Source organism: Microcebus murinus, chromosome X, assembly GCF_040939455.1.
Source record: "Microcebus murinus isolate Inina chromosome X, M.murinus_Inina_mat1.0, whole genome shotgun sequence".
In the NCBI taxonomy this organism is placed as follows: domain Eukaryota; kingdom Metazoa; phylum Chordata; class Mammalia; order Primates; family Cheirogaleidae; genus Microcebus; species Microcebus murinus.
Window position 1 is genome coordinate 105,190,152 of NC_134136.1, and position 19,944 is coordinate 105,210,095.

Genomic DNA, 19,944 nt, shown 5'->3' on the forward strand with positions numbered 1-19,944 from the left:
TGTTATTTGTTGATGTTCTTATTGTTACAATTAATATTGACAGTTTAATTCTAAAAATGTGGATTAAGTGAATAGAAGTCAATAAATTTTGTTTTTCTAGTCACGTTTACCTTTAAATTACACTGGAAGTTTTTATTCTATTTTTGTAATAAAACACGGTGGCCCCAAGGAAAAGTTGCTAGTTGTTTTGTTTGGCAGTCAATATGTTAAAACATTACTTTAGAATGTGGGATATACTTTGCTCCACTTATCTGATTTTCTCTAATTTATGAACCAGCCACACCCTCATAAATTAAGATTTCTATAAGAGTAAGTTACATTTGTATTACTTTCTTGTGGACTAACCCAATGTATTCTTTTGTTCAAAGATGGGTGGAACAAGACCCTAAGGAAATTCTTCATTCTGTCTATGAGTGTGTAGAGAAAACATGCGAGAAACTTGGACAACTCAATATTGATATTTCCAACATAAAAGGTATTTTAATAGAATATTTTACACACATAGTATGCTTTTCTCAGTCAAATTCATTAATTCATTCTTCCGGCTCATAACCAAGTGCCTATTCAATGCCAAGCATTTCTGTGAGAACCTGAGGATACAATACTAAACAGGAAGATTAAGTCCTGTTCTCACGGAGCTTTATTTCAGTGAGGGTGAGACAAACAATAAGAGCAGATAAATACAAGCTAATTTCAGATACTAAGAAGTTCTGTGCAAAAAATAAAACCCAGGTGATGTGGTAGGGTGTGCCTAAACGGCCTTACTTTAAATTGTGTGGCCAGGGAACAGCCTTTCTGAGGAGGTGACACTTTTGCTGAGATCTCAAAGGCCAAAAGGGGCCAGCCATGCAACTATCTGGGGGAAGAGTGAGGAAAAGGAAGCAGCAAAGGAAGAGGCCCAGAGGTGGAAATGAGCTTGGGGCATTCCCAGGTGAGAAAGAAGGTCAGCATGTCAAACACAGAGTAAAAGAAGGTTGAGTGGTGAGAGTAAGTGGGTAGGTTTCAGTAGGAGCTGAAATCAGGAAAGTGGGTAGGTCCTTGTCAGCCATAGGTATGAGTTTGGATGTTATTGTGAGTATCATAAGGAGCCACGATAAGGTTTTAAGCAAGGTGGCAGGGGATGGTTTGCTGTGAAGACAACTTCCTGACTGCTGTGTGGAGAGTAGATGGTAAAAGCATATGTATGGACATAGGGAGACCAGTATAGAGGCTGCTATGGAAGTCCTGAGAGAGGATGGTGACTTAGTCAACAGTAGTAGTAGTAGAGGTGGGGAGAAAGGGCTAGAACTTGCTGATAGATTGGATGTCAGGGTAGTAGAGAGAGTAGTGAGGTGGGGGGAAGAGATGGGTCAAAGATAATGCTTGGGATTTTTTGGGAGCTCCTGGACAGATGGGGATGTCTTTTCCTGAGGAGAGAAAGACTGGAGGAAGGAAGTGGGGAGAGGTGTTCAGAATCCAAACACTTTAGTTGTAAAATTTCCCTGAAGTAATTACTTGTGATTGTTAGATTATTACAGATCTTTCCGCAAAGTCCTAGTAGTTTTAATAGAATATCTATGTTTGGCTTTTCATCATTCGTACAGGGAGAAAAAAAAATAACCCAGTCACCCAAGATTGATATAGTAGTATAAAGGGTAGAAGCATGACATGGAAATTACTGTGTCATTATAGCCTAAATTTTTTTAAGTTTACCATTCAAGATCTGTTTTTTCTTCCTTAGGTAGTTTGACTATAAATAGAGGGATCCATCAATTGGTGGTAGTGCCTTGATTCCCATCATCTTGGCTCTGAGACTTACTGTCCCCTGAGACTTTCCCATATTTGCATAAATAAAATCTCACTTAAAAAAAACTACACATATCAAACCATCCATTCATTAAGTCCACAGAGTACCTATTATGTGCTAGGTGTGCTAGGGATACAATGAAACACCAAATAGAGTCACACGGCTAAGGGTCAGATGGGGGAAGCATGTTAATCTAATAATCACAAATAAATGGAAAATCATAACAATAATATAGTTATTTTTGTTATTGTACATTTTTAAAAGAAATAAGCCAGTAGGTATAATTGATATCTTATTAACAATTTTTTTATTTCTAATATCATGTACGTGTTAATCCTACCCCCCTTTTATCCCTGCATCTAAGTGGAAGGGCTTCAGACTTCTTTTAGAGTTGCAGTCAGTGAATTTTAGATGAGTTGTGCATCTGAGTGATTGTTGGTGATTGTTCCCTTGAGCTGTTCTCACAGCTCTCACAGTCTAAACAGTGCAAACAAACAATAGGCATTCAGTAGCATGCTCTAGTATCAAAATATTTGTTACCAAAGACATAAATAATCCAGGCAGCTTAAAGCCAAGCTCAGAATGTAGAATCTAGGGTGACTGACCATGTCTTTGACATTGGTCTACCTCCTTTACAGGCAAAGTAGGCTACGACATGTTGGCCTTCTGGAGCCACTAGGGTGCCATTCCTTTTTTTCTTATTTTTATGATGTAAGTGAAGATGACACACCACTGCCCAATTGACAAGTCCTGTAAAGGATCTTCATTCTCCTAGGCCAGCTCCTCCCCAGCTGGAAATGAGGGAAAGGGATGTATTGCAAGTCAGAGCTATTTAATGATGGATAGCATGAAAGCACAGCTCTCCTGACTACTAGACTGGTGCTCTTTTCCCTGAGTCACACTGATGATAATCTCACAAACCACTTTAGTTTTTATTTCCTGTGTGGCAAGTAAATTACCTTTTTGCCAGCTGAAGAGCCAATGTCACGTGTAGTCTTACCTGATAGTCATTAAGGGTTCATCATATCTGGTAGTATTTCTTTCACAAATATCCATTTCATTGGTTTTAGTTATCCTCATCTGTCAGATGACTTGTTGATTTCAGGTCACTATGAACAATGCTTTCCAAATTAAAATATATTGTTCTTCCCAAGGCAAGCGAATAGGTGGCTTCTTTCCTTCTTGACTTAGAGAATCAGGCAACTATTTGCCTGTCACTAGTCTTGAGGAATTACAAAGTATAAAGAATTATAACAGTAGATACCCTCATTCATCCTCTTTCATGTGATAGAAGTGAAACACAACATAAACTGTTTCAAAGCTGAGAGCATAAAATTCTCAGGGATTAAATTTTCTTGTATCAAAAGCAGTTATTTTGCTGTTAGAGAAAAGGGAAACCCCCACATCCATTTCTCTGCCTCGCCCTACCCAACATACTCACACACATTTTTATCACCTCTTATACTCTCAGGGGCCTCTCAGGGGTCTCAGGAAGGCACCTCTTCCTCTGAAAGAACTTTCCAGAAGCAGCTGCATCTCATTTGCAGTTGTTCTAACTTGCTTCAGATGCACATTTTCCAGAGACTGTTGTCTTAAAAAACTTTATATCTCTTCCCACATAGCACTTTTAGTATCCCAAGAGCCTTCTTCTGAAGCTCTTAATATTTTCCTGTGTGTTATTAGGTATTTTTTCAAAAATATGTTCCAAGGATAAATTATTATTTTAATTTTAAAAGAGAATACATGTCACCCATAATTCTACCAAAACAACATTTGTTCACATCCTGGAGTATTTCCAAAGGCTTTTTGTTACTAAGTACTTTTTCTTAACTGTGATTATAACTTTTCACAGACAGTTTTAAGCAAAATTTAACCAGAGACTGTGAATGTAGCTTTTAACTAGTTTAATTTTATTATTGAAACTCAATATAGGAAAAAAACACCCTCTAAGCAAAAATATGTAGGTGAAGTATGAACCTGCTAGATACAAGAGCAATACATGGGTTTTATATATGATAATGGTTATGATATCTGTAACTAAAAGACTATAGGGCCAGAAAATATGTATTTTATGCATGTAACTTTCATATTTTTCTTAATGGTACAAAGGAACTAGGGTGGAGAACTATAAAACCTGAATGTGTTATTTTGAGAAAAAGGGAATTAAAATTAGGAACCATTAGGAATGGCGTGTGTGCTGAGATTAGCAACCAGAAAAGTTTTCTTTAAAAAGTATAGATGGTTTTAGGGTAAAAATGAAAAGAAATTAGAACATTGAAAAAGTTCAGAGGCATCACATAAGTCTTGTGTGCCCTGGGGAGAAACAGTTAATAAAGACGTGTTTGTGGCTGGCAGAGAATCCTGGGACACTATTTCACTGGACTTTGATTGTCTGCAAGCAAAGCAATTTTACTTGGCATGCAGGAATTGAATTAAGATTTAAGAAGGAGAAGGAGTGGTCAGGGAGGAACTCGTGACCAAAGAATCAGATTAAAATAGCTCTAGATTAGATTCTGAAGACAAGTTAGAATGACCCCGTAAGGAAAAGTAGCATGAAGGGCATAAAATAGTGACTCAAGGATTTTGCCTAAGGGAGCAGCCAGCTTGTTTATGGAAAATTAACATAGTGAGGAGGAATAGGAGATTTTAGTTGCTGTTAATCCACTCTCTCCTCAATAATAATGATGATCATGGCAGCAGCAGTAGTTAACATTTATTGAGTGCCTACTATGTGCCAGGCATCTGTTTTAATATGCATTGACTCAGGGATTCCTCACTGTAACCCTGTAAAGTAGGACCTATTATCCTTCCCGTTTTACAGGAGACAAAACTGTAAACCCAGAGTCACAGTGACTCTGGAGACCCAGAGTCATTCTGCTAGGAAGCACAGGAATTGGAACTTGAACCCCAGCTGTCTGGCTTCAGAGCCTGAGCTCTACTGAATCGTGCCCTAAACTCTCAATCTTAGTTTTGCTTGGCCCTGTTTTGGCAGATAACCTTGCCTGCTGCTTCAGGGAGAAAGTTGAAGCTCTGGGACCTTAAATCCTCAACTTCCTATTCCTGTACTAAATATCTGGATCTCCTGCCAACTTTCCTTCATCACAAGGGAAGCAGTAGCCTTCTGCCCTACTTGGGACTCTTCCATCCACCTGTGCTGTTCATCTCATCCATTCCCTTCCTGTCACTACAATCATCAGGACCATGTCCCATTGGCTCCCAACCCCACCACATCTTCCTTTTTATTCTTTATTTCTATAAACATTTTTGTCTTCTCTTTTCAAAAAATAATCAACCCAGGCCGGGCGCGGTGGCTCACGCCTGTAATCCTAGCTCTCTGGGAGGCCGAGGTGGGCGGATTGCTCAAGGTCAGGAGTTCAAAACCAGCCTGAGCAAGAGCGAGACCCCATCTCTACTATAAATAGAAAGAAATTAATTGGCCAACTGATATGTATATAAAAAATTAGCCGGGCATGGTGGCGCATGCCTGTAGTCCCAGCTACTCGGGAGGCTGAGGCAGAAGGATCGCTGGAGCCCAGGAGTGTGAGGTTGCTGTGAGCTAGGCTGACGCCACGGCACTCACTCTAGCCTGGACAACAAAGCGAGACTCTGTCTCAAAAAAAAAAAAAAAAATCAACCCAGAATCTTTTCTCTTTTCCCTATGCCTCTATGTTTCTTTAGCATAGAATCTCAATCATCTTTGTACCTCTAGGAAAGATGTTAAATAAAGTAAGTGGGTGTGCATTGGATAAATCATATTAGAACAAGGGAGCTGATGGTTCCCCTCTGCTCTGTACTGGTCAGAAGACTCCAAGAGTATTGTGTTTTATTCTGGATGTATAATTTGTATGATATGGGCAGATAATTGCATGTTCATAGGAACAATGGTGAAGGGACTTCCATGCCATGTGAAAACAGGGTCAGTTGAAGGAAATTGGATTGTTTATCTTAGACAGCAGAAGAGAAGACTTGAGGGACAAAAGAGCTGCTTCAAGTGTCTCAAAGACTGGCGTGTAGGAGAAGGATTAGACTTATTCTATAGATCTCCAAAGAATATGGCTAAGATCTATAGGTGGAAACTATAATGAAAAGGATTTTGTTTTTAAATACCAAAGTTGTCCAGTAGAGACTGGTCTACCATGAGAGGTAGTGAGTATCTTGTCACTAGAAGTGCTGTCTGGATGGTCATGACAGGTAAGATTCTAGAGGAGATTTGAGCATAAGAAGTGTTGTTGATTATATGGTCTTTAAGATCTGTCCTAATCTTAATTCTGGAAGAGATGGATCCTTTTAGCCCATTGTGTTCTCCAAGGATACACATTAGAATTACCTGGAGAGTTTTAGGAATCAATATCAATGCTCAGATCCCACCCCAGGTCAATTGAATTGAAATGTTTTGACCAGGGCTTGGAAAGTAGTATTTTTAAAAGCTCCCCAGTTGATTCTAAAATACAGCTAAATCTGAGAACCTCTGATTTAGCTGAACTAAGGATTAGTATTTTACTTATAGTAACTCATTATAAATATAAATAGCAATAAAACTAACCAACCATAATATAAGGTTACTCAGCATGAGGGAGTTTTGTCCATGGCTATTTTCTTAAAATACAGGCAGACACATGCACATACACATATAGAGAAGGAAATTTCTTGTAGTAATTGGTAAATAAATCACTGAGGTGATTGTTAGTCTGCTCAGAACAATAAATTGGGTATTATAAGTCTGAAAAGTTATTGCATTCCTTAAAGCAACCTTGGAGACTTTTATTTGGGTTTTGATCTGGGTCCATGTCTTTGTGTGCTGGTAGTGAAGTGGGAAGGAGTATGTAGAAAGAAAAAAAAAAAAAACTTGGCATTGGGTGTTCACTTTTCCTGGAGCCACTCAAAGAAAATAAACTAAATATCGCTACAATGTTTCAAATATTTTTTTGAATTGTAATGTTTAGTTGTGCCTATAAGAAAAGATGAGAGCTATTCTCCTGAAGTAGTTTTTTATGTGTTTACTTTTCTGTTTCCTTTTGTTTAACTTTCTCTTTAAAGCTATTGGTGTCAGCAACCAGAGGGAAACCACTGTAGTCTGGGACAAGTTAACTGGAGAGCCTCTCTACAATGCTGTGGGTAAGCTGTCATGTATGGGTATCAAATGCAGGGCCTTTCTCCACTTGCAAATGTGGTCATGCCGAAACATCTTGCTAAAAAAGCATGGAGTCATGTTTCCTATCATCCGATGGGATGGGCCAATGAGTCCTCTAAGAAATTAGCTGTTACGTATTTACCATTTTCAGATCAGTTACGTTCACATATTAAATTAACTCCTCTGCCATGCTTTCCTCTATCTGTAAAGTACTTGTGTATTTCTTCTTTTGATCTAGGAATTTGAATTACTCTTCTGAGGTTATGAAAATAAAATATCAGAATTTTAGCCGCTTCTACTACAAATTTGGCTATTTCAGCGGGGCTTAAAGAACTCAAAATCTCAAATATACCACTTTAAGGTATCATATCTTATTAGATGTAAATGATCATGGGTGTATTTTAGCATCATTCTTAGCACATGATAATTGTTGAGCACTGAGTGACACTGGTACTTCCTAAAAAGAACATTTTGTTCTAAATCTATAATCCCTGGCCGGGCGCGGTAGCTCACGCCTGTAATCCTAGCTCTCTGGGAGGCTGAGGCGGGCGGATTGCTCAAGGTCAGGAGTTTGAAACCAGGCTGAGCAAGAGCAAAACCTGTCTCTACTATAAATAGAAAGAAATTAATTGGCCAACTAATATATATAGAAAAAATTAGCTGGGCATGGTGGCACATGCCTGTAGTCCCAGCTACTGGGGAGGCTGAGGCAGGAGGATCGCCTGAGCCCAGGAGTTTGAGGTTGCTGTGAGCTAGGCTGACGCCACGGCACTCACTCTAGCCTGGGCAACAAATTGAGACTCTGTCTCAAAAAAAAAAAAAAATCTATAATCCCTAAAAATTTTATTCTGTCAGATAGCAAACCACAACTTTTTATCAATAAAATACTAAATTTGTGGGATGGGGTAGAAAATAGAACCAGAAATTGTCAGAGATGGGATGATTTATAGAGTGAGCTATTTTTACTTTCCAGTTACCTTAATAATATAGTTATTCTAGTATTGATTGTAAGAAAGCAACATTAAAGCAGAAAATATATGAAAAAAGGTACATTATAACAGTAGCATGAATTCTTGGGAAATAATCTTTATAAAAAATAAGGTATTTAATGTTACTGTATTATAAGAAAGCATTTAGTGTTTGTTCTATATTTGTGATAAGAAATTAAATTCTCAAAAAAATCTCAAAGAATTGTAGCCAAAGATCCTATTACACATAAGCACATCTTTTAAATCTTTATTTTGTTTTTATTCCCATGAACAGTTCATTTGAATTTAAGTATGGCAAATTATTATAATTTTAATGACCAGTACTTAAGAGAGTATTCTTTGATAGATCAATGTTAGCTAAATTCTTGAACTAGTTAGGATTTTACTTTCTTTTTCCCCTAGCAAAAGTAAGAGCCTACTCAAAGGAACCAGAAAGTTCCTGTTAAATTCTAAAGGTTGAATTGTAAAAATAGAACCTTGGACTTTCAATTGTCATTTTAAAATAATACAACTAGGTTAGCTGAATTTATGCTTACAGTGAAGGATTTAAGTAAATGTTTTACCAGAAAACCTTTGTGTTATGTGCTTGCTTACTTCTTTTTCTTCAACTGCATCCCTTTGCACCTCTCTCCCATTCTGTATGCTTTGCATTATGAATTCAAAAGTACCTATAGGATATGAAGAACTTTTTTCTGTACTGAGCCACATAAATATTTTGAGAACTTCTTATATGTTCAGTGTTATCCTAGGTATTATAAAGGATACAAATTATATTGGCTGTTTTTATAAATACTTTATAATCTAGTTTTAGAAAGAGAAAATTAGATTAGGGAATAATCAATAAAGCAACACTAGGAAATAGTGGATACATTATATGTTGCTAAGTTGAATAGGAATTAGAGCAAGTACATGTAAGTATGGATTTTGAATTTTTGGCATACCTTTCATAGTAGACGATGAACTTCACTGGGGCCTTGAAGCATATGTTGGATTGTGTTAGGAAAGGGAGAATTGAGGAATACTTTAAACAAGCTATGAAGGTGAAAATGAAAATGTATACACATATTTAACCAAAGGGTGAAGAAATTGATTGGATTCATGTGTAGTTTGCCTTTTTTTACTAGAACTAGCAGTGATAAAAATGCTCAGTAAGTACTAACTGCTATTACTGGGGGATTGAACTAAATACCCATATTATTTAATCTCAGAGACCCTGTGAAGCAAGTTTTACTAGCCTTATTTTATAAATGAAGTATGGAAAAGTTCTATACCTTGTCCAACGTCACGTAGCTGTAAGTACAGTAAAGCCATAGTTTGAACATAACCACCCTCCGACCTCAAAGCCTGTGTTCTAATTTGGATAGATAGGGGTCGGCAAGGATATAGAGGGCACTGAGAACCATGCAAAGTAGTGTAGACTTGATACACTGGGCAGGTTGGTACAAACTGGGTGATAAAGGAGAGTTCAGCATTCCACAATGGTAGAATGGATTATTTCAAACACACCAGTCTGCTGAGAACAAGTAGAAAAGCTGAGCCAAAATAAAAACAAGACTCTGAAGAACCGAAAGGCTACAAAGACATTGAGAAATTGTGGAACCAAGATCTAGGAGAGAAGGAAGCCCAGAGATGTAAGCCTGGCATTTGGTGTTGCTTATTCCCTGGAGATATCTGTAGGGTCTGAAAGGAGTATCTGAGAGGCTAAGCAGTACTTTCACAGGTTCATGAAGATAAGGAGGCAAAAGATAGAGTCAGGAGCTAAGGGTGGAATGGGTATTGGCAAAATCCCAGATTTTGGATTGGAACTGTAAAAGGCCAAATCCTGGAAGTCAGGTAAAGTGGAAACATACCAACCATCACAGGAATTGAAGCTCAGATTCAAATAATCTTTAACCCTGATTGAATAAAGATGATCTGAGATTGCTAATGCTACTAGCCTAAATTCTTTTCCTAAAAAAAGTAAATCATTTTTAAAGGAAGACAACATCACCTAGAGCCTCAAATTATCTCTAGAAATTTTCATATGCAATGTCTAGTTTTGTATCAAAAATAACCATGCATACAAAACAAAACATGACTGAAAAATCAACAGAAACAAGTGCATTAGAAACAGATTCATACGAAATCCAGATATTAGAGTTATCAGACTTTCAAATAATCATTATTAATATGTTCACGGAATTAATTAACAAGATTGATAATCTTGGCAAAGAATTGGAAATCAATTTTGAAATGACAGGTTTTATATCAGAGTAGACACATCTAAAGATGAATTCATGAACTGGAAGAGAGATCAGAACTGGAAGAGAGAGTGAATATTCAGAGTGCAGCACAGAGAGACAACAGTTGAGAAAATACAGAAAGGATTTTTTTTTTTGAGACAACGTCTTACTCTGTTACCCTGGCTAGAGTGCCCATGGTATCATCATAGCTCACTACAACCTCAAACTCCTGAGCACAAGTGATCCTCCTGCCTCAGCCTCCCGAGTAGCTAGGACTACAGGTGCACACCACTACACCTGGCTAACTTTTTCTATTTTAGTAGAGACAGGGTCTCACTCTTGCTCAGGATGGTCTTGAACTCCTGACCTCAAGTGATCCTTCTGTGTTGACCTCATGACTTAATCATTTCCCAAAGACCCCATCTTTTAATACTATCACATTGAGTATTAGGTCCAAACATTTGAATTTTGGAAGGACCCCAATATTCAGATGATAGCACCCACTAAAGGAACATTTAATAGTGTTTTTCAGGCAAAAGGAAAATGTTCTCAGAAAGAAATTAGGCAATACAGGAAGGAACACAGAGCCCTAGAAAGGGTAAACGTAGGTCAATCTCAATGAATTTTACTGCATAAAACAATACTGTATTGTGATGTTTAAAATATATGAAGATGTGCTCGTTTCAGCAGCACATATACTAAAATTGGAACGATACAGAGAAGATTAGCATGGCCCCTGCACAAGGATGACACGCAAATTCGTGAAGCGTTCCATATTAAAAAAAAATATATATATATATATTTTTCATATATATATATATGAAGAATTAAAAATACATGGTAACATTAGTAAATGAAATGAATTTGGGGTAAATGTGTTTAAGTATGTTGAGGTCCTTGTATTATCAAAGATGTATGTTATAAGTAGTAAAAGAGTAAAATAATATATAATTAACAAGCTTAAAAGGTGGTAAAATGGAATAATTTTTAAAAAGGCAAGAAAGAGAAAAAAGGAACATGAAACAGGGAGGAAGGACAAATAGAAAGCATTTAAATCTAAGTATGTAAGTAGTTATATTAAAAAGGACAAGATTCTTCTCTCCACAGTAAAATCTAGCAAAGGAGAACTTGAAACTGCTAGTGAGTTGATGAGATTAGTGCAATGAAAATGAAGAGAAGGCAAATTGGTAAGACCTTTCAGAGGAAAGATACAACCTCTATGTTTATACATTGGATAGAGCGTAAGTATGAGGGAAAAATAAAACAAGGCTACAAGATTTTCAGCCTGAGAGAACAGAAGGAAATTAAGTAATATTTAAGGGGTGCCCTTAAGGGAAAAATGCCCTGGAGGGAAAAATGGCTTTCTGTTTTGGACAAGATGAGTATTGGACTTGTGATTGAAGCTAATTTCTAAGCAATTAGAAATTAGATTGTTCAAAATATAGACTTGAAATTCAATGACATAAATGTGATAATATCAATTTGGTATAGATGAATTTACTATAGGAGTAAAGGTAAAATTAATTAGTTCAGTAAAAATTTAGGTGTCTTTTTATATTCCAGGTTCTGTGATGACCCCTGGCATAGAGTGACAAACCAGCAAGACCTGGTGCCTGCCTTTGTGTCACAGAAGCTAAGGATAGGAATTTGGGAGCTAGAAGGAGAAAGGGAACTAGAAAATGAGGAAAGAGAAGGAGTAACTGATTAGGAAGAGAAGCCACTAAGTAATGACAAGAGTAGATTCTGCCTCAAATTTATTTTGTCCAGGGAAAGACTTAACATGTCATATCTCCATATAGGTCTTTCTTTTTTTTTTTTTTTTTTTTTTTTTTGAGACTGAGTCTTGCTCTGTTGCTCAGGCTAGAGTGCTGTGGCGTCAGCCTAGCTCACAGCAACCTCAAACTCCTGGGCTCAAGCAATCCTTCTGTCTCAGCCTCCCGAGTAGCTGGGACTACAGGCATGTGCCACCATGCCCAGCTAATTTTTTCTATATATTTTTAGTTGGACAGTTAATTTCTTTTTATTTTTAGTAGAGACGGGGGTCTTGCTGTTGCTCAAGCTGGTCTCAAACTCCTGACCTTGAGCAATCCTCCAGCCTCAGGCTCCCAGAGTGCTAGGATTATAGGCGTGAGCCACCGCACCTGGCTTCCTTATAGGTCTTTAGTTGAGAATATCAACATACTGTTAAATCTTTAGCAGCTTTATCTTAAAGCAACACCCATTAGGATGGATGGAAACATCAGATTTTCACATTTATTTGTCTTTGATCTTCTTTGGCTTTGTGTATATTGCAGTCTGTAGATTTTATACTTTTTTCTCTCTCTCAGTCTTAGTTCAGGCTACTGTAACAAAAACACCAAACACGGGGTGGCTTATACAGTAGAAATTTATTTCTCATGGTCCCGGGAGCTGGAAGTTCGAGTTAAAAGTGTCTGCAGATTTGGTGTCTACCTGCTTCCTGGTTTGCAGATGACCATCTTTTCATCCTCATATGGCAGAAAGCAGAGAGAAAGCAAGCTCTCTCCTATCTTTTTATAAGGACACTGATCTTATTCTGGAGGGCTCTACCCTCATGACTTAGTTACCTCTCCAAAGACTCCATCTCCTAATACCAGCACATTAGGGGTTAAGATTTAGACATGAATTTGGTGGGACACAAACATTCAGTCCATATCACTCTCTCTGTATGTTTTCTACCTTCCTTGTCTCTTTCTTTTATAAATCTCTGTCACTCTAGGCCTGTCCTTCCCGTCTTCATTTTTCTCTGTCTTTACTTACTAAATTATATAACAGATGAGCAATATTTATTACAACCAAACAAATGAGAGGAACAGCTTATGTTCTCTTTTTAAAAATTTTTCTTTTACATGGCCTTCTTTGTTTATGGCTCAGAGGTACTTTTTTTTTTTTTTTTTTTTTTATTTTCCTGGCAATAGACTGATGGAGGCTCAGAGGTACTTGAAAAGCAAAAAGTTAGTTCATCCACCCCCACAAAAGTAACAGAAATATCAAGATAGGAGAATTTCAGGATACCATTGGTGGCTGTGGCATAAGCTTACTGAAAAAGACTGAGAAAGGCTATTTGTTCTGAGAAAGGCAATAAAGATGTGTTTGTTTACTGACATCTTTTCTAGCAGATACAGTTGTAAACATAGAAAAAAATTAACTGAATCCATTGAGGCACAGATGGCTTGTTTTAGAAGTTCCAAATATTCTTAGAGTTCATGTGTTAATTCTCTGATTTGCAAGGTAAAAGTTAGTGTGGTATCTAAAATGAGGAAGTGTCACTTTGCATCACTGCTTCCTAGCCACTGTGCCATGATGCAGCCATGTACTATGATGACCTCATTTTGGTAGATTGGTGAGAGCTTTGTGGCCCTGGATCTGAAGCAGACCTTTAGCTTCTCTCATCTCTCTTCAGTTATCCTCATCCCCCTGGTACATTTGTCTCTCCCTTTTAGCATTATCTCATCAATGTTTTTTTTCCAAAGGGTTCCCTCCACCCACCCATTTTTCTAAGCCTTTTCTTTCCCAAACCAGCTTTTATTAGTGTTCTACATAACTGGCTGTCCTCTAAGTATTATTGAAAAGGATTTGAGTCTACAAATAAACCACAGACTAAACTGAAAAAGAAGCACAGAACTACCCAAATGGTCCAAATGTGGAGTGAGGGGAGGCTTTCCTTATTTAAATAAGGAAAAAATGTTTAAATTGGCATTGTAAACATTTTTTTCTAAGATGTTGGATTTAAAGTTCCCTCTGACACATAATTGTTTATGCAAAGTGCTGTACTTTTAAACATTGTTCATCCTTTTTGCCTTTTTTTTTTTTTACATGCTGATTAATGCTGGGCCAGTGATTAAACCTATGTGATCATCTGTTGAAATCTGAAGGAACCTTGAACTCAATACTTTTAGCTTTTCTGGAACGGGTTATGTTTCAAAGAATCAGCATGAAAGAAAACCGTAGATGACAAACCACCTAAAACTCATAAGCACTCTTGGCCTTAAACGATAAAAAAAGTGTTTCTTTGGAATGGATTAGATTTTTTACATTTGTAAAATCTAGAATATTTACTTATCAAGATCCACTTATTTTCCATTATTTCAAGCCTTTTATTACAAGGTTCTTTGAAAGCCTTACATCTCCTTCAATCCTGGGCCAAGAAATATTGCTGTATTTTGCAGTGATTAAATTCTTCATCTCTGGCTAGTTTAAATAAAAAGAAACTGACTTAGATTTCAATTTTGAGGTCTCCAATCTTTAATATTTCTTTTTCATCCCATTTAAGACTATATCATAGAGGAATTCTGAATTCGGACTCTGGGTTCAAATTTTGGGTTTTCCACTTCTTATTTTTCTGTGCCTGCTCCCTTGGCCGTTAAACTGGGGAGATTAGAAGTATGGACCCATTGGTTTGAGGTGAAGGTCAATGAGTTAATACACATAGGGTACTTAACAAAGTGCCTGGCAGACTATAAGGCTTCAGTGTTAGCCATGGCCACTGATAGCCTTTTTAATCTAGTAATACCAGATGGAATAATTCCTTTATACATGACAGCTATTCATAAGGGAAATGCAGAGCCTACCTGGGGTCACCCACAGTCAGATTGGTCATTGGCATTTATATACCTAAGAGCTGAAATAAGTTTCAGCACCCACCTTTTGGCGTTTTGTGTGTGTGTGTGTGTGTGTGTGTGTATGTGTGTGTGTGTGTGTGTGTGTGTGTGTGTGTGTGTCCGTGCGCACACATGTGTATGAGAGGAAATGGGTTTAATTTACGACTTCCTTCCCCTCCATTTTTCTTTTGGCCCCACCTGTTTCTGATAATGTCATCAGGTGATGGGCAGTCATCAATATAGTCATTTCCTCCTTGTAAACAACCTGTTATGCAGCTTGATTAATAGCTTAACTTTTGGCAAATGGTAAAACATAGCAATTGAATCTGTTTTACTATTATTTTGTCTCTTGTTAGGGAAACGACCCAATAACATTTTGCATAACTGTCAGCAGTCCTTGCTTAGGATGTGTTCCATAACCTGGAGGACATAACCTTCATTTCACTTCCCATAACCCTAGAAGCTCCTCATAACAAACCATCTCAGAGGAGATTTATTATTTGCCTTTGTTTCTAGTCAAGTAGAAATAGATTATCTCTGTGGTTTTTTGTTTAGATTTTATTTTGTTTCTTAGATGCTTTTTCCTTCTGTGGTTACAACTAACCAAACATTATGCAAATTTTTAAAGTTTTATATTTTCTAAATATTCTAAAAACAATTTCTTCTTCTGTACTGTTACTGCATCATTAAACTAACCCTGGTCCATGAAGATTAAAGTGACTACATTTCTCTTTACTCTTAAAACTTTTTTTTCAGAACAAACTAAATCTACCAGACATTGGATGTGACTTTGTTTAATACAAGTGAGTTTCAGATCATCCAAGTTTTTTTTTTTTAACCTATTCATTTGATGGTCTGGACCATTTAATTTCAATATGCTTGGTGTAGGACATGCCTTCTAGAAGCAGGTTGTATAGTGTTCTGGACTCCCTAGCATCTATTTTCTTTTATTTTTTCCTAATCACTTTGGAAGTTAGCAATTCCTTATTCCCTCTAGATATGTTGTCCCTTTCTGTGGAAGTGGCCTTTACCTTTAGCCACCCAACTAGAAAAGTGCTTTCTTGGGTCCCTGTTTTCCCAAAGCAGCCATTTCATGTCTTACTGCAGATGGCCACAACAGATTGTAGCATGCTCCTTATCACTCCTTTCTGACAACCCCTACAGTTGTGCACCCTCAGTACATCACACATCATTTCAATTTAGTGGTTGAGTGAACATTCAGTAACCAACAAAGGCACTTTTCTAATTATGATGCATGTATGTTGCCAGGTAGGCAAGAGTCATCCTAAGCAAGAAGCAGGTATTTATTTACCTGGTCTTCATCCAAATGGAAATACTATTGAACCAGAGATTTGGACTGGACTTCCTTTGTTCCTTTTCTACTCCATGTCTCTTCCTTTTCTTTTTCTACACTCAAATGTGTAGAAAAATGTTCATCCTGATGAACTTGTCCAAGTGATCTAACCATTTCCTAAGTGGTCAGCAAGAGACCTTGAATCTGGCCATCTCTAGCATGAATTGCCCTTATTTCTTCTAATGCTCCAGCTGCTCCAGTTTCTCCTGGCCCTTCAGTTCCAGTTGCCGTTGTTCCCTCTGGCTCTTCAGTTCCGGCTGCTCGTACTTCCTCAGGTATTGGTGCTCTGGCTGTTGTTCACTTCCCAGCCTTCCAACTCAGACATGTTGGGGGAAATTGCTACTGTTGGATCTCGATCTGCCACTTCTTTTGATTGTTGTCAGAAATTACCTACACAAGGGGCTTAGTCCTCCAGCTTGGGATCTTCTCTTTGGCTTTGGTCTCTTCTGCAAATCTAATTCTGTCATCTTAGCTACTTTAATGAGTTTTCTAATCTTTTTGTTGTTAATTTAATTAATTGTGAGCATTTGTGAATTGCTTGGTAGTGTACCAACCACTGACATTTTTCTCTTTGGCAGTTTTACTAATTCATTCCATGTATTCTAATTGCCTTAAAGTCTTTGGCTGTAAAAACAAAGTAAATGTCATGACAGCCTTCTGTGATCACAGAACAATAGAAGGAGAAGGATTTTAGAGACCATCTAGTCCAACCTCCTTATTTTATATTTAGGAAATCCAGGCCAAGAAGGATAAAAGAGTTGCATAAGTCACATAATCTGTTGGTGGTGAAGCCAAACATAGAATTTTCGTCTTCTGATTTCACATCCAGTGTTTTGATTCTTTGTGGTGAAGATTTAACTCTGTGGATACCACTGTTGTCATTCATTATTGCAAACTTTCAATTAAGTAATAAAGTGCCCAGTTACCTACATGGTCCTTGTCAAGGAGCAATAGAGTTACAGAGCCACTGGGACTCAGGGAGCCACCTGATTGTCATTTTTTGAGTTTTGTTTTTAAGTAAATGATTGGAATATACCTAATATCCTAAAGAACATGCATGCCCTAGAAAAGATGTTCTCATGTTTTAGTATTATACTTAATAATGTGGGATACTTTTCCTAGACCTGCGACCAGAATCCTTCAAGATAGGGCCTGGATGTGTGTTTTCAAAGTTTTCTAGGTAGTTCTGGTATGCTTTCTAGGTAAGAACCACTGCTGTAGAGTCAAGCAGTGTTTCTCAAAGTGGGGGCATGTATTTAAAAATCATATTTCTGGTCCCCATTCCCAGACCTCTCAGAATTTCTGGGAATGGGGCCTACCTTTAAGTTACCTAGTGAACGTTATATCCATTAAAGTCATAAAAAAAAAAAAAAGAAAACACTGGTCTAGAAGGTTTTAAGTCATTAAACAAAAAGCCTACAGCAGTGGCTTTCAAATGTATTTGTTCCCGTCCCTTGGTAAGAAATATATTTACATCATGATTCAGCAAATCCATATAACTAAAACGTAAGTTTCACAGATCAATATTTGTCTTACCAAGTGCAGTGAACTCTGATATTTTCCATTCCAATTCACCCTATTTCATTTTTTTAAAAGTAGGTAATCAAAACTTACCAAATTGCTTTATAAACTCAGAGCTCATTGTAGTTTCAAATGCTGAGAATTGAGATATGCTTGGTAATTCTACCTACCACAGATTTAAAACTTTTTAAAATTCTTCTACTTTTCCCAATTACTCCTGTTAAGCCACTAACACTTGCTAGGGTTGCCTGTAAGGAAGGTCCACTTTTGTCACACAGGACCGCCTCTGTGTAAAAAGTGGACTCTTTTTGTTCTCTGGACACGGGAGATATTGCCACCTCCATGATGATGTCACTAATGGCTTGTATTAATCACAGTATTAATAATAGAAAATTCAATCTCAACTAAATGAAGGTTTTATTTATTTATTTATTATTATTTTATATTCTGTCTTCCCATTCCTACTGTGAGCACAATGAAGGGTTTTTTTAAAGAAAATTCTTTTCCTTATGGAACAGTGATCCAAGTGTAGCTTAGTTCAGGTGCTGTTTGATTCTGGACTCACGCAGTGTCACTTCCATCCCCACTGAAGTCTGTCTTTCCTGGGATGGCTCCTGATGTAGCAGATTCAGCTCTCTCTTCATGGGAGCAACAGGCCCAAGCCACATACTGCCAAGCTCAGCTGAGAAGAGGGACTCTTACAGACTGAGCACAAATCTCAGTTGGGCTATTTGACCACATATTCTCTCCTGAACCAATCACTGGGGTCCAGACCCAATCCTGGAGCTAGGGTTAGGATCACATCTCAGGCAAACCTTGTGGCTGACGATGAGGGAGGGCTGATTTCCTAAAGAACACTTGAAATACTGCTCCTAGACACAGGAGGAGTGGATGCTGAGCAGCAAATGTAGATGTCATCTATAGGCCATCTATTTCCATGGTCTTTCTCTTTTTCTTCCTATTTTCTTGGTTGTGATGCATCTTTTCTTGCTGCTTTTCATATGTACAGAAACCAATATATTGTCCCAAAGTCCCTGATTTAAATCTCATGGTAACCATTGTCAGAATCAAGCACAAGGTCCTTCAGGGAAATGATGGTTTAAATATTTAGAAAGAATTGACTCAAATTTACTACAGAAAAGAACTGGCTTATGAATGAATAGAACAGAATAATATATTTAAGAATGAATCAAACTAGGCAATTACTGCCAACATTCAAATGTGCAGTGGGCAAGCTTGTATAATCTTCCCTGGAGACCTTTAAATAGACTATGGGCTGAGTCTTTTCTGGAGGCATCTGAGCACAGTGTCCTAAAAATATCGAATGACCACTAATAGATTAAAAGTTACAAAAGTTATGTACAAAAATTCAATCTGACAAACAAAGCTCAGCTGACTATTAGTTACCTTTCACAATTGTTTTATATACTACAATATTTAATGTTTTCTCTTTCTCAAGCTTTCTGTCATGAAACAAAACAGAAATACTTTCTACTAGGGGATCAGAAAGTGGACAATAGCTATTTAGTAAAGATAATGTAGATCTGTTAAAATGGAAATGGTTTTTCAACAATCCTTAGCATAGAGAAAGACTGGTGACTTTTAAAAAATTATTTCAGTGATCCCAGGTCTAGCATACTTTGAAAGATTTTAATATAAATAAACATTTCGTATATGACAGACTAACTCTTTTGTTAGCTTCATAATAGGGTAATGTTCTCTACTTTGTCTTTGTCACAAATTGTTCCCAAGTTTTTTAAGATACACACTTTATACATGATGCAGTGATCCTGGGCTGTGCATTTTACACTGCCAACTAGCCTGCCTAGCTTTTAGATCTTCTCTGCCCTCATGTGTGCTTAGAAAATTTATATTCCAAATTTTTTTCTATAAAACGAATACAAAATAAGTGCCCTAAGGTTTGTATTGTTCTCCTAATTTGGTCTGTAATTTTGCATAAAAGCCTTAAATTCTCACTTATAAATTTATTCTCTTCTAACAATATGTTCATTTGTTTCTAATTTTCTAATTTCTTTCAAAAGCTATAGCATTTGAATTGCTTATAGAAACTAATCAGTCTCCTATCCTTGACAGTGATTTCATTACGTTCTTATTTATAATGATGTTTTTCATATATGTTATTATGTTTTGGTCTGTAGTATGGCTTGATCTAAGAACCCAGTCTACCGTCGAGAGTCTTAGTAAGAAAATTCCAGGAAATAATAATTTTGTCAAGGTAAGAAATCTCTTTGAAAGTATGCTATAAGAATGTTTGTTTTGAAAAAAATTTGCAGATTTCTCCAGAAAGACCATGTGGGCCCT

At 37.2% G+C, this 19,944-nt stretch overlaps 1 protein-coding gene and 1 non-coding gene across 9 annotated transcripts in view; both read left to right on the top strand.

The window, feature by feature from the left end:
• The window catches only part of GK (glycerol kinase), a 70,172-nt gene that overhangs the window by 13,128 nt on the left and 37,100 nt on the right, over positions 1-19,944 (top strand). For 5 of the 8 annotated variants that reach the window (XM_020284893.2, XM_020284892.2, XM_020284898.2 and 2 more), the window contains exons 3-6: positions 369-475; positions 6,824-6,901; positions 16,293-16,376; positions 19,782-19,858. In XM_020284893.2, coding sequence (XP_020140482.1) covers positions 369-475; positions 6,824-6,901; positions 16,293-16,376; positions 19,782-19,858 — 346 coding nt within the window. The remainder of the gene's footprint in view (positions 1-368; positions 476-6,823; positions 6,902-16,292; positions 16,377-19,781; positions 19,859-19,944) is intronic. The other 3 variants (XM_020284895.2, XM_020284899.2, XM_075999360.1) reach the window with 1 other exon arrangement.
• LOC142866024 (U6 spliceosomal RNA) lies at positions 10,803-10,909 on the top strand. Its single transcript, XR_012916097.1, has one exon. It is a non-coding gene; the product is annotated as a U6 spliceosomal RNA (small nuclear RNA).